The sequence below is a fragment of the Coturnix japonica genome, chromosome 18 (genome assembly GCF_054131305.1).
Source record: "Coturnix japonica strain WE chromosome 18, WE-NBRP24, whole genome shotgun sequence".
Taxonomy (NCBI): Eukaryota; Metazoa; Chordata; class Aves; order Galliformes; family Phasianidae; genus Coturnix; species Coturnix japonica.
This window is the reverse complement of record NC_140680.1, coordinates 13181083-13195678: the sequence shown is the minus strand read 5'-3', so window position 1 is coordinate 13195678 and position 14596 is coordinate 13181083. Positions and strand designations below refer to the sequence as shown.

Sequence of the window (14596 nt, the reverse complement as noted above, 5' to 3'; positions counted from 1 at the left end):
GTTAAGTGATTTTAATCAACAGTCCAAAAGAAAACAATAGGATTCTGAAGAGGCATCGAACATGGACTCATCGTTTAATTCCCATTATACCTCACACGCAGCCCCTTTTATTTGCTAAGGCCGGATCCTGAAGCCATCACTCCGGAGCAGCACAAAGCCTCCACGTGGGACCTTCAGATCGGCACCGACGGCTCCTTTTGTTCCTTCGGACGGGATGGCGCAAACCTGCGATTAGAGCAGATACAGGAGTTAACACGAGAAGTATCCACCCCTTCCTTACCAGCTTCATCCCCCGCCCTCCGTTTTCAATCGAAAGACGAGCCGAGCTCGGAGCACTGTCCGCATCCCATCCAGGAGCAGCTCCACCCGGAGCCCCCCACTCTCGGCACACGGAGGCTGCCGACCCCCGGCTCTCCATGGCCAGAACGGCCCGTCGGGCCGGGGCTGCCCGGCAGCTCGCTGCTCTTCCAGCGGCATAACACCGCCCGCGCACTGCAGCGGGGGAGGCTGACTACCGCTGGGTGCTGCGGGACACAAGAACACACGGCCATAACACAGCCGGCATCCTCACCTCGTGCTGCCCCGCACCGAAGAGGCCGAGCCCCGCCGAGCAGCCCGGGTGGTTCCGCAGGCGCCGCCCCTCCAGGCGGGTCCGGGTCCGGGCCGCTCCCCCAGGCGGGGCAGCCGCTGTCGGGCTGTGATGTATCTGAGCATCAACTCGAGGTTTTGGGAGCCTCTTAACACCGCTACGGTGCTGGCTGTGATGCGCGGAGTTCAGGCTTTGTGTAGACTTTTGCTCTTGTGAAGGTTGGCGATGCTTCCGTTTGTGCCAGCTTCAATCTCTGATCTGCCTTGAAACAAAGCGTCTCGACTCGTCAATCCCTGACACCGCACTTGTGGGAGAGAAAGAGAATGTACTTAGCTTCCACCAGGCTGAGATGAACAACAGGCCCAGCGAGTGCTTCGGTATCAAAGAATAATGAGATGTTTGCTGACATCGGCTGTAGCTGAAATCCTGCCTTGGAGAGGAGGAAGGACAGCACAATTAAGCAGATGAAACCTCTGTGAAAGCTCTTGGCAGCCGATCAGCGCAGGCAGGCAGAGCTGTGCACAGAGCAGCTCAGGACCTGCTGCCCTGCCAGGCGCTGTTTGCACTCACTGCGGTTGTACTCGGCTCGGCATGCTGTGCTTGGCAGGGCTGCTGCGGCACAGCTTCCAAGGAAGGCAGTGCTGGGCTCAGGATGTCCCAGGATCATTCTCTCAGCAGCCAGAAGGGCTGTGGTAGGTGTAGGGGGCACGTCTGCCAGGAAGCTGTGACTTGATTGGATACCCAAGGCAGAGCTGACGTGCTTCACTTGGCACAACAGCTTTTATCCAAGTTCATAAGTGATGTGCGAGCGTGTGCTTGAGCCTGCCTCACTGCATGAGATGAAACAATGCTCTGTGCCCAATTACTAGATAGGAAAGCTGTGCAGGAGCGCAAGGAAAGCCTGTGTTGTGAAATTAGAGGGTGTTCCTGACACTGAGAGTCACTGACTTCTGGTATTTGGCATTTGGAAAGCTTTTGAAGCATCTCCTTGGTGCTGCTGGAAACATCTTAAGGTTATGAGTATTGTCCCCACTCTGCACTCATGAATTATATGGGTTGAAACTGGAACAGTTTTAAGCAGCCTGTGCAGGGCTTGGCAGGGCTCACTGTCCAGGCTGCAAGAAGAGATCACGAAGTGCCCTCTGTGTTTGCAATCACTTGTCCCTCCATCACTGTAGCTTTACATCAGCCCTGGTGATAACCCTGGATTTTCTACCCTGGAGCACAGCTGAGAACTGTTGTTCAGGCCCTTTCCAGTTTGACCATCCCATTTGGTTTGTGTGCAGCTGGGGCAGCACATGCTGGGAGGATCTCTCCCAAGTGCAATGGCAGTGGGCAATGAGTGATGAGAAAACCCCATGGAGGCACCTCAAAGACCAAGGGCTCCATCTCCACCATGGGCTGTGTCGGCCTGTGGTGCAGCTCTGTGGAGTTCTGGCACCGTGTCCTCTTGCTGAGATATTCAAGGGGTAGGATGGGGAAAGTTAATGAGTTGTGAGCATCAGTGCTAACTGAGAGCACCTAACGCTCCTCACCTTGAGCACCAGTGATCCTCCACCAGTGCTGAAGCATCTCAGCATTCAAGTTGGTGTGGATGCTTACAACAAAGCTGACCTCACTGAACTCTCTGGCTTCAATCAGGGAAGAAAAGTGCCTTTACTGCTTGAATGTGGCACTGTTTCCTTCCACACTGAAAGAGAAAATTAGTCCTCAGTACCTAAAGAGAGACCTAAATCAAATTCCTCAGCCTGGAAGAAATTGCTTTCTTAGCCAGAGAATTGAACTAGAAGGATAAATATTAATGAAATGAATCATTTTCACTCTCTCAAAGCAGGAGTAGGGACTTCTCTGTCAGAGATGGATTTCCTCTTAGCCCCAAACTTGTTGAACAGGGGTACTCCTGGGCTTTCCATCTGCCTGAACAAGAGCCACGTGCTTCATTAAGCTCCACAGAGGGGACCCTGCCGTCTCCACTATAATCACAAGGTGGCATTACAGACTTAAAAGCAGAGCTGGCTCTGCTGAGGGGCTGGAGATCTTTCCCAGACCCTGGGGTGTTCAACCCCAGAAGGCCTCTAAAGAAGCTGTGGACTTAACCCTGCCTGCTGAGCTTCCCATAGATCCGAGCCTCTGACACTTGCTTTTAATCATGTCACTTTAATGTCAAGACTGTAGTTTAATTGCGCAGCATGTGCAATGAATAGCTGCAGCGGTTGCTCCTGTAATCCATGAGCAATCTAATTGCACTGATTTAAGCGAGTTACAGTTTTGACAGTTAATGGCACACGCAGCATTTTCATCTTGACCTGCAACACCTCGGGCTCTTCGCTGCCTCCTCTGCCCTGGAGCAGACGCTGCTGATCAGACCAAATGCTGAAGCAGTTAAAGATGTGGCTAAAGGAAGGACAGGTGAACCGTAAGTAAAAGGCATCTTGATTGTTTTTGTTGGAAAGCACATTTAGCACTAGCTTTTGTCTGCCCGAGAATGATTTGGGAGAGCTGCAGTAAAGCTTTCAATAATTCACAGCTGGAAAATGAAAACAAAGAAAAATGCTCCTCCTGGATATGTAGGTCTTGTTAAAAGCCTAAGAGTGCTTCAGGTGCAGCACACAGAGCCCTGCTGTTTTATCCCTGTGTCCCTCAGCACCGGCCCTTGGCACCACAGTCTCATGTCTTCTTCCTGCCTGGACACGGTGGTGGGTCCTGTGTGCTGTGCACGGAGCTGCTGGTTGCTCTGTAAACAGTGCCTGGCTCTGCCCACTGCTCTCAGGCCTGGGGGACACAGCCCGCTGGTGAGGATGGTACTGCTGCAGGCTCATCTTTGCTCTGTCTCCCTTAGGGGGCAGCTGACACTTGATCTTATCTTGTTGCAAAAGCAAATACAAAAACTATCTCCATCAACTCTATGATACCATGGACCTTCTTGGGACCCATGGGAAGGGCTGTCCTGCTGTGATGTTCCCAGTCTGTAACAGGGCTGGGTTAATGTAAGCCTCAGTTTTCTTGCAGGCAAGTGTGCACTCCAGGCTTCATTCACCAGTGCTTCCCCATGAGAACAGTGCTGTGAGATGCTGCAGAGGTCTCACTGCACCTCCATCCCTGGCTAAGGGTCCCACAATCTCCCAGAGGCCCTTGGGATTCACTTTTCTGGAAGCCAGATCTGAGACTGTAGCTGGATAAGACCCTCTGCATGTCCCCCATTCAGGCCTGCCTGTGTCTCTTCTCGCTGCCAGTGCCTGGCTCTTTTACTGTTCAAAGCGCACTCAGGCGATTCAGGCATCTGTGCAGTTTTCCCTTGGTTCTCATTTAACTACAGAGCAATTTCTTTTTTCCCTTTGGTCTCTGGCAGAGCTCTGCAGATGCTCTGCTCCCCTTCCCTCCCTTCCATTCCCTTCTCTGAGCTCCCCTCTGGCTGAGTGCTCCCCCCCTGCTGTCCCCCTTCTTTTCCCAATGCCATTTAACCCTATTTTTCTCTTCTCTCTTTCCCTCCTGGGTGTTTCTCAGTTCTGTGATAAGCAGCTGGAATGACCGCACTGCGCAGCCCTCTCAGCTCTGGGACTTCCAAGCCAGCCCCAGCCCTGGAAGCTGCAGCCCTGCAACATTTTAGCCTCATCTCGTCACTGAAAAAGGCTTTTTTTTCTTTCTTTTTCTTCCACTCTTCCTCCTCTGAGAATTAGTTTTTACCAGTGCAGCATGTCTAACACAGTCAGGGAACTTCACAGTGAGTTGAAATCACATTGATTTCCTGAGGAAGATGCTGCATACTAATTCCTCCTGTCTTCTTCCCGTGAGCAAAGCGGGTTAACAGCTTCAGGAAAGCACCCTGCTTTGTAGATGCTGTGATCCCCACCGCAGTCAGGATGGTCTGAGGTCTGTGTGACCGTCATGGGGAGGAAGGGAGCCTTGACTGGTCTGACTGGCTCCTGGGACTGAAGCTGGCATTGATGGTAAAGTGAAGCAGGTCACTTGAAGAACATCAAAGCAATAAAACAACATTTCCACTGTGTTAATTCAACTGTCCTGAGGACTTACAGGGGTCTCCCCTCTTGCTGTTATGTTAATGCTGAGATCTAGTGGTAGGAGGCAGAAGACTAAAAAGACCCTTCATTTACTGAGAGGGCTCCATTGCCCAGCAGAAAGGCACTGCAGGGAGCCTCAGTGGCTCCTGGGGGCTGACTGAAGCTTCTTACAGTTGGAGCCTCGGCAAAAGCCCTCTCAAAGGGAGCAGAGCCCGAGCATTGAGCCTGTCTAGAGCTCGTGGCTGTGCTCATCCCCACTCTGCTGTTGTGCTGCTTTTGATTCCCATTGGTGCTGTGTGAAATGAAACGATGGAAGAATGAAGACTCCAGATCCAGTCTGCAGCAAAGGCATCCCAAAAGTGCTCAGGACCATTTCCCCTCAGTGAAGTCAGTGATGCTTCTCTCTGTGTCTGGGATAGTTTTTGCATCCTGAAACCTTCTGAGGGCTAAGGAAGGAACAGCATGAATGTGAAGGAGGAAAGGCATAGTGGTGGAATGGAAGAGGGAACATTTGAGACTGCTCCTGAAACTCCCATAAGCTGTTTCAGATGCCTAAGTGGATTTGCCCAGCTTCAGCAGCTCCATGTGCTTGGCTCAGTGCTGGTAAGGGCTGATCTCCTCTCCTTGGAGACAAACCCACGCCTTCAGCCTGTCCCATCTCACTCCTCCTCCTCCCCCTCAAAACAGTCATTACTATCTTGATGATCTTTAGGCGGTATTAAACGAGAGGGAGGTTTCCATACAGAAGTCTCACTGTGATTAATGGATTAAGAGATTTCGTGAAAATTAAAGCCTTTCTTCACACTTCACATTTTTTGCTCTTCAGCTGCTGCTTTCACCCTTCTACCACAGCACCAAAATCCTTGTGCAGGGCAGGGAACAAGGAGGCACTGGGGGATGCAGGGGAGCAGCCTGCCTTGCTCCATCCCTTTTGCTGATATTTTTCTCTATGTCAGCATCCTCCAGCAGAGCCAGAGTGATGCTGGATGTTTTTTTTGCACCACTTTCCTCAAAGCTTCACCCTGCGAAGCCCCAGGCAGAGCTCACTGCTCACAGCATTTGCAGAGACAAGAAGTCTACGAGCAGGGCAAATTTATATACAAAACAACCCAGGAGAGGGGGTGTAAATACCTCTGTATTCACATATTTAACACCGGGATTCAGGATGCATGATGAGGAATCGGAACACTCAATGGAAAGTTGAGGCAAAACAGAGAGGAAATGAAAAAGTATCTGCAAGTGGCAGCTCAGACGAGAGACTGGCAGCCTTGAGGGTTTCCAGCAGCAAAAAGGCTTTCAATTACTGCTGTGCACTGCTGCTCGATAACATCTTCATTTCCCCTGCCACGCTGCTGGCAGGCTGCAGACAGGACGAATTGGGAAAACAAGTCCTCGCTTCACTGTCGCCTTCTCTCCACTGTGGGCATGCCCGGCTGTTTTCCTAAAGCCTTGTTGGTAGGGGGAGATGGAGCTGAGGCCCTAAAAATCCACAGTTCATCTTGTTGCTGATTTATGGGGCTGTTTGCTTCCCAGGTGCCAGTAGATACCATCCTTCCCTGAAACTCAAGTACAAGCAAAAGACGCCCTGATGGTGGGGTCCCCCCTGCATCACCAAGCCCAGAGGGAGCCCAACTTCTGAAATCCTAAACCAAGATGCTGAGCAGCTGTATCACCTTAACTCAGCCCTCGTGGGCTCTCAGGGGCTGCACTGATTTTTTACATATACTTGGCACCATGTGGGCTCCCAGGACCTGTCTGGCACCACTGATGTGCTTCCCCGGTGCTCTTCTGTTAGGCAGTGTTACTGAAGCTGTGTGGGGTCTGGTAACCATTTGTAACTAACATTTGACACCACAAAAACCTGCCCATTGGGCAGCAGCAGAATGCAGGTGCTGACACCAAGTAAATACCCCCAGGTGACAAGCAGCAGGGTCCCTGTGTGCAGCATGGTGGAAAGGAGTTGCAAACGCTCTGCTGGATCACTTCAGAGCATCCAGTGCTGGGTGTTGGTGAGAAGTGATAATTTAAGTCCATTTTTGCAAGGAATAACTTCTCCTAGCAGTTTTCTCTCCCTTAAGCATGCAGCGCTGCCAAAGTTCACAGTCTCCTTGTTTCCACCTAATGGGAAGTGTTTCATTAATTCTTTTAGTGGTTACTCCCTAAACAGTGTGTGCCATGGCCCAGAGATGCCCCAGCAGTGGGGATGAGGAGGTAGCAGCACTGGATATGGCCATGGGGACACTGATGCAGTCAAGCTGCAGCCAGCAGCCCCAGACATTGAATGAATGAAGTTGTCACAACTTGTGGTGGGATGCTGGGGTCATCTAGAGCTGTGGGGCTCTAGAAATAACCTGTGCCCTGCTGCAGCCTCAGCTGCAGGGCTGAGCCGTCCCATGGATGCACCCGAGTGGGAGAAGTGGTGTTGCAGGCTGACACTTGCTGGGTTCACTGCCCTGGGCTCTGCATCAGCTTGCCCGCAAGCCTTCATGCTTCATCTCCAGTGCTGGCCCTGCTGGCACAGCTTCCCCAAGAGCAGGGATGGTCTCTCAGCTCATCATATTCCATTTACCACTCCAGAGCCTCCAAGCGACTGACAGCAAAGCCCCTTTCACCCACCAGCTGCAGGCAAGATGGATTTTTTTTTATGGCAAGCAGAACAGCATTTGGGCTGGTGGGGATTGGGGACTGCAGGCAGGGCATGGCTGATTATCACAGCGATTTGGAGAGGATGATGCTGAAATGGCAGAACTAGTCCTGCAGAAGCTGCTGGGTCCCAGCAGTGAGAGCAGAGATACAGCCTCCAAAATCTCTAATTGGCAGCTCTGGGAGGCAACGTTGGCCTCAGCTCCAGAACAGGACAGGAAGGAGACTCAGGGATGTGGGAACATTGTGCCCAAGGAGGGGAAAAAGAAGAATAAATCATGTGCTGTGGGTGAGAAAGAGCATTTCCAAAGGATGCAGGGCAGCCCTGCAGCTGTGATGCCATCCACTCAAGTCTGTCCTTCCCACAATGAAACTGCTTGCAGAAATCAAGACATTGTGGTCAGTGGCAAAGGCAAGGAAAAGTTTTACGGGTTCAGCTTCTATTCCATTCCCTGGAGCAAAATCCTGAGCATGCGCTTGAAGCCCAGCAGCAGAAAACAAAGCCTGCCTTTAGCAGGAGGTGTTTAAACACAAGGAATCAATTGCATTAAGTGCAAATTCATCGGCTGACACCAGCACCTGGGGGCAGAGCGGCTGCTCAGAGCAGTGTGCGATGCTTCGGGCCGTGGGGAGCAGCAGCTCTGCATTCGTTAACACTATGGGCCAGTAACAGTGTCCAGCAGTGGCTGTGAACAGATACAGCTGAAGTCTGATGGATTAATGCTGCCTCCCACCAATACAGCCCGTGATCCATCAACTACCTACCTGCTTAGTCCTTTTCTCCATCCTTTTACAATCTAGATAGTGCATTTTATAGTCACTGCTAAGTGATGTGATCAACATCAATTACCTACTGAAAGAGAATCGAGTCCCGATTTAAAATTAAGTGCCGCGTTTTGCCATGTTCTTTCTATGTAGCCAACAGAATAATTGCAGCGACATAAAAACTAATTACACAGCTCCACAATTAGGGCTCCCTCCTAGCGCTGTGATTGCCTTTAACTACACTGATAAAAAACTATTCTCAGCCCCAAATTATTCTCTCACACCCATCTTTTGGAACAACCCTCTGTCCCATCAGATCAAACAGGCATTGTTGAAGAACTCAGCTCTTGAAATGCAGAAGATCCTGCATGCAGAGCGTGTTTTTTTTACATCTCTGATGTGTGAGCGATTACAGAGGAGGGGATTAGGCCGGCATTGCAGCACGCTTCTCTCTGGACCAAGCATGAGTGAGACTTTGCAGGCTGCCACCCAATGCTGCTCCCATTGGGATCAATGGCACAGAGTCCCACACCCAGACAAGGCTGTGGGTCTGCAGCAGCCATGGGCTTGTCCTGTATGAATCCTAACCCCAATCTTTTATCTACTATCTGCAACAGATCAGTTCTATCCTGCAGCCAAGGCTCTTTGCTGCCCAAGGATGGAGTGCAGCCTTCCCCTGTGCTGTGCTGCAGGGCAGGACGAGTCCTGTGTCACCCTTCCCTATCAAGGGCAGCACCCAAAGCACTTTGCAGCCCACCATCCCGCTGCCGGTTGGGCTGGATGATGGTGCAGGTCCTTTCTAACCCTGTGGTTTACGATTCAAACCTGGTTCTCACCCGCTATTTGTGTGACTTTAACTCATCTCATGTCCCCCTCCATCACACCGCCCCCCCCCGGCCATGCTGGCAGGCAGCGGGCGGAGCCTCCATTGCGCAGCCGCGTATCAGCCGGCGGAGCGTGCGCAGTGCGGAGCGGTGAGTGGGGGGGTCCGTGGGGTCCGGCCGTACCGGGGCGGCCCGTTCTGTTCCATGGTGGATAAAGGAGGGATCCAGGCCTGTCGTGGTGTAGAAGCAGCCAACAAAAGGCCAGGCAGAGCGCTCCGCTCCTGCTGGAGGCAGCGTGTGACCAGCAGCTGGGCCTGCACCGAGTCACAGCCGGCCTGGTACCTGGGAGCAGACATTGAGTTAATCAATGTAATCACCCAGTTGTGATGAACTGAGCGTGAGGTTGAGCTCTGTCATCTGCCCCAGCACTAACGCAGCCCTCCTGCTTGCTGTGAGCCCATCTCTGTGCTGGGGGTATTGCTAACAAGGGATGGGCTCCATGCTTTCTCCAACCTTACCGTGGCCAGACTGGCTTACACGTGTATTTGTGAGCCACCTGTAGGGTGCTGCTGTGCTGGAAGCAGCCCAAATATTGTCCCAGAGTCTCGTCCCAAGCACTGCAGGAGTGCACCAGGTTCCTTCTGCACAACTGCTTGTTTGCAGACTTGAATGGACACAGATATTTTTCTATTACATATTATTTCTATCATCTGGAAACAGGTGATCCCTGCTGTGTCTTCCCTGCCCTTTGGCCTGCACAGTGCTCCCTATGCCCTGGATGAAGCTGGTTTGTTCTGCCACTCCCACGTCCTCTCTCACTGTTGAGAATTTCCTTAGCATGAACAGCAGAAAGCTTCCCAACCTTCCTGCAGCCCCTGAGCCCTCCCTCTCCCTGTTCTTACCTTGAAGGACTGGTAAAACACTGATGTGGTCAAGCTCTGCTGATGTGATTGAAACTTGCCAGCTTTACACTGAGAGTTTGCAAGGCAGTGGGTTATTGCAATAAATACATATAGCAGCCAGCCCTTCTGTGTGCTGATCCTCCCTGCTATGACTGTGGCTCTATTACCGCTCAGGTTTCCCCTGTGAAAAATAATATTTAACTTTCACTCCTGGAGCAGGTGAATCAGCTTTAATTAAGATTTGTCGAGCGCTTTGTTGATAAGCTCCCTATAAAGCTGGTTATTATTTATTATTAACATGCAGATATTCTTGGCACCTCAGATGTGTAATGCCACAACATGGGATCCTCTGGGAAACAGCCACGTGGAAAGAGAGAGCGTGGGTTAAAGGCTTTGTCAAATCTCTTCTGGCTGTGGTTTGGGAGGCGTTGTGCTCCCAAAGCTCTGATCCAAGAAAAAAGAAGCGCTCTGGGTTACTGTGGAATCTTAAATGTTCCTCAAAGTCACATTCTCGTTCTGCAAAGGACTTGCAGATCTTGCCCATGTGCTGGCAGAGCTCTGGGTCAGGGCCCTGCTGAGTTTGGTGCAGCTGTGTGTGTGTATGTCAGCTGTAGGGGCACAGCTGCTCTGTGCAGTACCCTGATACAGTGAGCCCTTAGATCCTTGCATTGCTTTTGGTAATGATTGCTGCTGATTCCTTTGGTCCTCAACTAGCTCAGCTAGAGGCCCCAGCCTGCGGTACAGGTTGGCTCGGTGGCAAGTTGAGCTGGGAGCTCTGTTTATGAGATCATAGGTGACAAAGGTGTGAATTGGAATGGGCACGGCTGTGCTCGTGCTGTGTGTTGCTGTGTGGGTGCCCCTCCAGCAGTGTGAGCAGCTCTATTGTATTTTCGGGAAGGCTGTTAATTTAGCTCTTGAATGTCATTGCTGTAGTGGTGTAGGAGTGTCCAGATGGAGGGTACTAAAATAAAACATGAGGCTGGAAAAGCCACCTTGTTTGTACCCCCATCTTGAGGCCAGCAAGGGATGCTCGGAGCAATTTCCAAACTGGGTCTCTCAGGGCACTGCTTGGCCCATAGGGGCACTGCATTTTCTTTAGCGTTACCTCTATCTAGAGTTTCCCCTCATGCTGTATTTGTGCATCTGATCTCTGTTTTTGCTGTTTTCGAGGGTAGTTCTTCGCTTTGTTTTTCCTGCTTTTCTTTTTATTGATCTGTGGGTATTTTTGGAACTTTCCTTTAAGTTTATCAATTCCGATCATGACCTCTAGAGTGCTTCAAGCTCTTAACTGCTGGGCACCCTTTCAGCTTTTATAAAAGTACTTTCTCTTTCATTGTACAGGCCATGAATGAAAAGGATGAATAGAATCAAACCTGGTCAGAGCTCTGAGGATCACTCCGTGACATTTTCTCCCCTTGCAACAAGGAGTCATTGACAGCTACCCCTGGAGTGGATGCGTGGGTGAGTCACTTTGTTGTCCTTCTCTAGACATTGCTCTGCCTTATTGAGGTGGGCTCACCTCATCTGAATTCTTCCGAGTTGCCTAAGAGTGATGGATGTGGGAAAAGACTGCTTTAATTCCTGTGTGCTGGCTGGAGATGTGATGGGCTGTTCTCTGTGGTAATTGTGCCCTGCACCTCCTGGATGGCAGGTCTTACTGTGAGCTGCTCAGTGTGGGGATGGGAAGAAATGGCAGCTCCTGGGATGAGCTTCCTTGGAGCAGCAGCACATAAAGTGTAGGAATCTCTCTGCTTTGGTTGCAGAGGGATGTGTGCTGGGGAATTTGTGTCTGAAGTGCATTGCTGTATTTTCATTGTAAATCTGTCCATAGTGAAGGTTAGGTTTGTCTGTGTGTGAAATACATTTTTCTTCTCATGCAGTTCTAAGAAAGTTCCCTGTGCGTTTTCTCAACCCTGGAATAAAACTGGCTTGCTGTGGGTTAATTAATTACGGTGGTTTTCTTATTCCTGAATAGAGTCTTCATGTGGGAGCAGTTGCAGGATACCTCATTCCAGCAGAGCTCTGCTTGTTATCTTCTCAGTATGAACTGTGTTTAAGGAAGAAGGGTTGCTTTAACCAATGAAATCCATTTAACTAGGGAGAATGTCACTGTCCAAACAGGGCTGGCTCCAGCTGCCTGAGTTTGGTCAGTACTGAGCTTCTGTCTTCAGCTTTTTGAAGGTTAAGAGGCTGATCCTGTTCAGAAGTGCACTTCCATCCACTTACCATCTTTCTCTGCATGTCTGTGTAGCTGGAGGTGAAACTTGGCCCCACCAAATTAAAGGCCAGCTCAGGGTTCCTCTGTGTTTCACCTCCTCTGCCTCTCAAGGCTTGTAGCTGGAGGTACTAGGCCACTGTTGTTATCTCTGCGCTCCGAGGATGTCATCGACGTAACAGAGGAGCTGTGCCCTGTTCTCCTTTTTGCCCCACAGGTGATGTCAGTGCTCTGACCAAATTACAGTCCCAGCGAAGAAAATTCAGCTTCCCTCCAGCATTCCTGCAATTTCAGCCAGAGTTTGCTTCACTTCTCTCAAGGAAGCTGTGTGCTGCAGCTGTGAGAAGGTGGTGTTCCACACTGGGTACAGCAGAATTTCAGTGGTTGATAAATGGTAACCTGAGTCCATGTTGTAGAGCCCCCTGGGCTTCCCGTGGTGCAAGAAGCTGTTTTATCCTGAATGTGGGTTCACTGATAATTCTGTAGGATTTTCAGTGGATAAGAGTCCTGCTTGTAGCAGTTCTCTGCACAATCAGAATCTCTGCCAAATAATTCCAGGGTCTGCTGCAGGGAGGGGAAGATGGATGGATGTTAGAGAAACCTGTGGGTCACTGGAATAGGTGGGGAGAAGGTGCATACATATGTTGATCTGAAAGAAATACCAAGCCAGGTATATATCTTTAAGTCCCTAATGAAAAGCCTAAGCAGTTGCCTATTTTAAACCAAAACAGTTACTTTAATGAGAGTTTTTAAGGGTTTAAGTGTTAATTTTAGGACTTTTTATTTCAAGCATGCTTTCACAAAATTAACTTTTTCAACATAGAACGTTTTAATGTCTTCTGTGTTGGTGCTCATTTGCAAGATATCTGTGCACAATTATTTCTTATGTACCAGTTAAATCTATCAGCCAACAGATGTCAAGAGTAGCAAAAATGCTATAATAATATTATGGTCTAATAATAGTTATAATGATTCTAATTACCTGGCACAGCTTTTGAGAGAGGCAGACTTGGAAATTAGTACAAATGAAATGTTTAACCTTGAACTATAGAAGGAGGAAATGGGCACTTGTGCAGATGTTTGAGCTGTGCCCCCTCCTCCCTGTCAGACACCCCATGCCTTCCCTTTCCTCAATCAAATAAGAATGGCAATACAGTTTGCTTTAAGTATTAAAACTTCATTGTCATTACAGCAGAGATAGAGAACAGGGCTGGTGAGCTGTAGATGAGCAGGTTTCTTGAAATAACTGGATGGGAAGCCCGGTCATTTTTAACCTTGTGCTGCAGTCTAGCCTTGCTTTCCTGCTGCCTGATGATTGCAGTGCACGCAGATTGATCTCGCCCTGGGAAGGCTGGGGGAGGCTCAGCAGTCTTCATCTTTTATGCAAGCTGGTTGTGCTGCTTTTAAGTATCAGGGAGGCTTTGACTCAGCCTGGGAAGCACAAAGCCAGATCCAGCTTGTCTTGGTGCTGCCATGCAGCTTTTGTGCTGACTGCTGTTAGGAAAGGGGGGCTGGGGGGAGTGCAGGTGATTGGGAGTGATGATGTGGGAAGGGAGAGGGCAGGGCTGCAGGTAGGGGACAGCCATGTTGTTGGCAGGTTTGGTGCTGCTTTGCCTCTGGCACCTTGGGCCATAGTGGAGACTGTCCCTCATGCAGGAGGGATGCTCTGTGTGCCAAGTCTATGCAACTCCTGATTCATCTCCCCCCACTGTATGTTTCTGTTAGGAAGGATCCTGGGCTGTTTATTCATACACTTAGGTGGTTTTTGCCCAACCTTGCTTTGTGCTGTGAGTCTCAGGAGCTCAATGCATAATGAATTGCTTCTTGCCACAGCTGCTCATTTTAATTTTGCAGAGTGATGTTGGAGAGGAGTCCATGATTCATGGGGAAGGATCCCACAGAGGAAGCGCAGGGTAGGCTGGAAGTTGACAGCTTCCAATGGTTATATGGCAGGCTGAACTTTCTGCCTCTAAGTAAGATATTCAGCGTGCTGATAACTCAGCGGGACCACTGGGAATTCAACTGTTGGTTCTTGATCCCCAGCATGAGCAGCAGCTGTGAATCTTTCGTCATCTTCCTGTAAGAAGAAGGATCCAGATGTGCCCTCACGAGGTTTTCTTTTCTCTTTCTTACAGGCCGGCATGTTTTGCTTCTCACAGTAGTGAGCATCTCACACACTTGGCTCCTCCAGCCCACCTTCCTCATGGGCTGGCACTGCAGAGGGCTCTGCCACCCCCAGTCTTTTCTTGGGGAAGGTTTGCCTTTGTGCTGAGATTTGCACTGCCATCGGCTCCTTCTGTGTGTGAGCTGGTGTATTGCCATGGAGATGGGAGCTGCAGGGTGCAGCCTTTCCCAGACGTGTGTGAGAGAGGATGCAGTCTTGGGCTACCCTTGTTTAAAGAAAATTATTTCTCGGAGTAAATAGTTTGTCAAAGAACAGTTGGCGTTGCCCCAGATGCTATTAAAGAAAAGACAAATCTTGGATCTCCTCAAGCCTGAGCTGTAAAGCTCATGCAATATTCACTTGCTTTGCTCTTCTCAATATCAGACATTGCTCCTCTGACTGACGCTGACTCATTAACCTGTCTGTGCTTTCACCCTAAGAAACCAAAGTTCCCTTTGTTTTTTTTTGCTCCATG

General features: G+C 50.0%; 1 protein-coding gene across 5 annotated transcripts in view; it reads left to right on the top strand.

Moving 5' to 3' along the window:
• The first annotated feature begins 905 nt into the window (after positions 1 to 905).
• SIL1 (SIL1 nucleotide exchange factor) overlaps positions 906 to 14596 on the top strand; it is a 90075-nt gene continuing 76384 nt past the window's right edge. For 3 of the 5 annotated variants that reach the window (XM_085519314.1, XM_015876021.3, XM_085519315.1), the window contains exons 1-2: positions 8957 to 8990; positions 11084 to 11203. Coding sequence is in view for 4 of the 5 variants with exons in the window: in XM_015876021.3 (XP_015731507.2) it covers positions 11196 to 11203 (8 nt within the window). In the remaining variant the exon portion in view is untranslated. Of the gene's footprint in view, positions 3017 to 8956; positions 8991 to 11083; positions 11204 to 14596 lie in introns of those variants that run through there. The other 2 variants (XM_015876024.3, XM_015876023.3) reach the window with 2 other exon arrangements.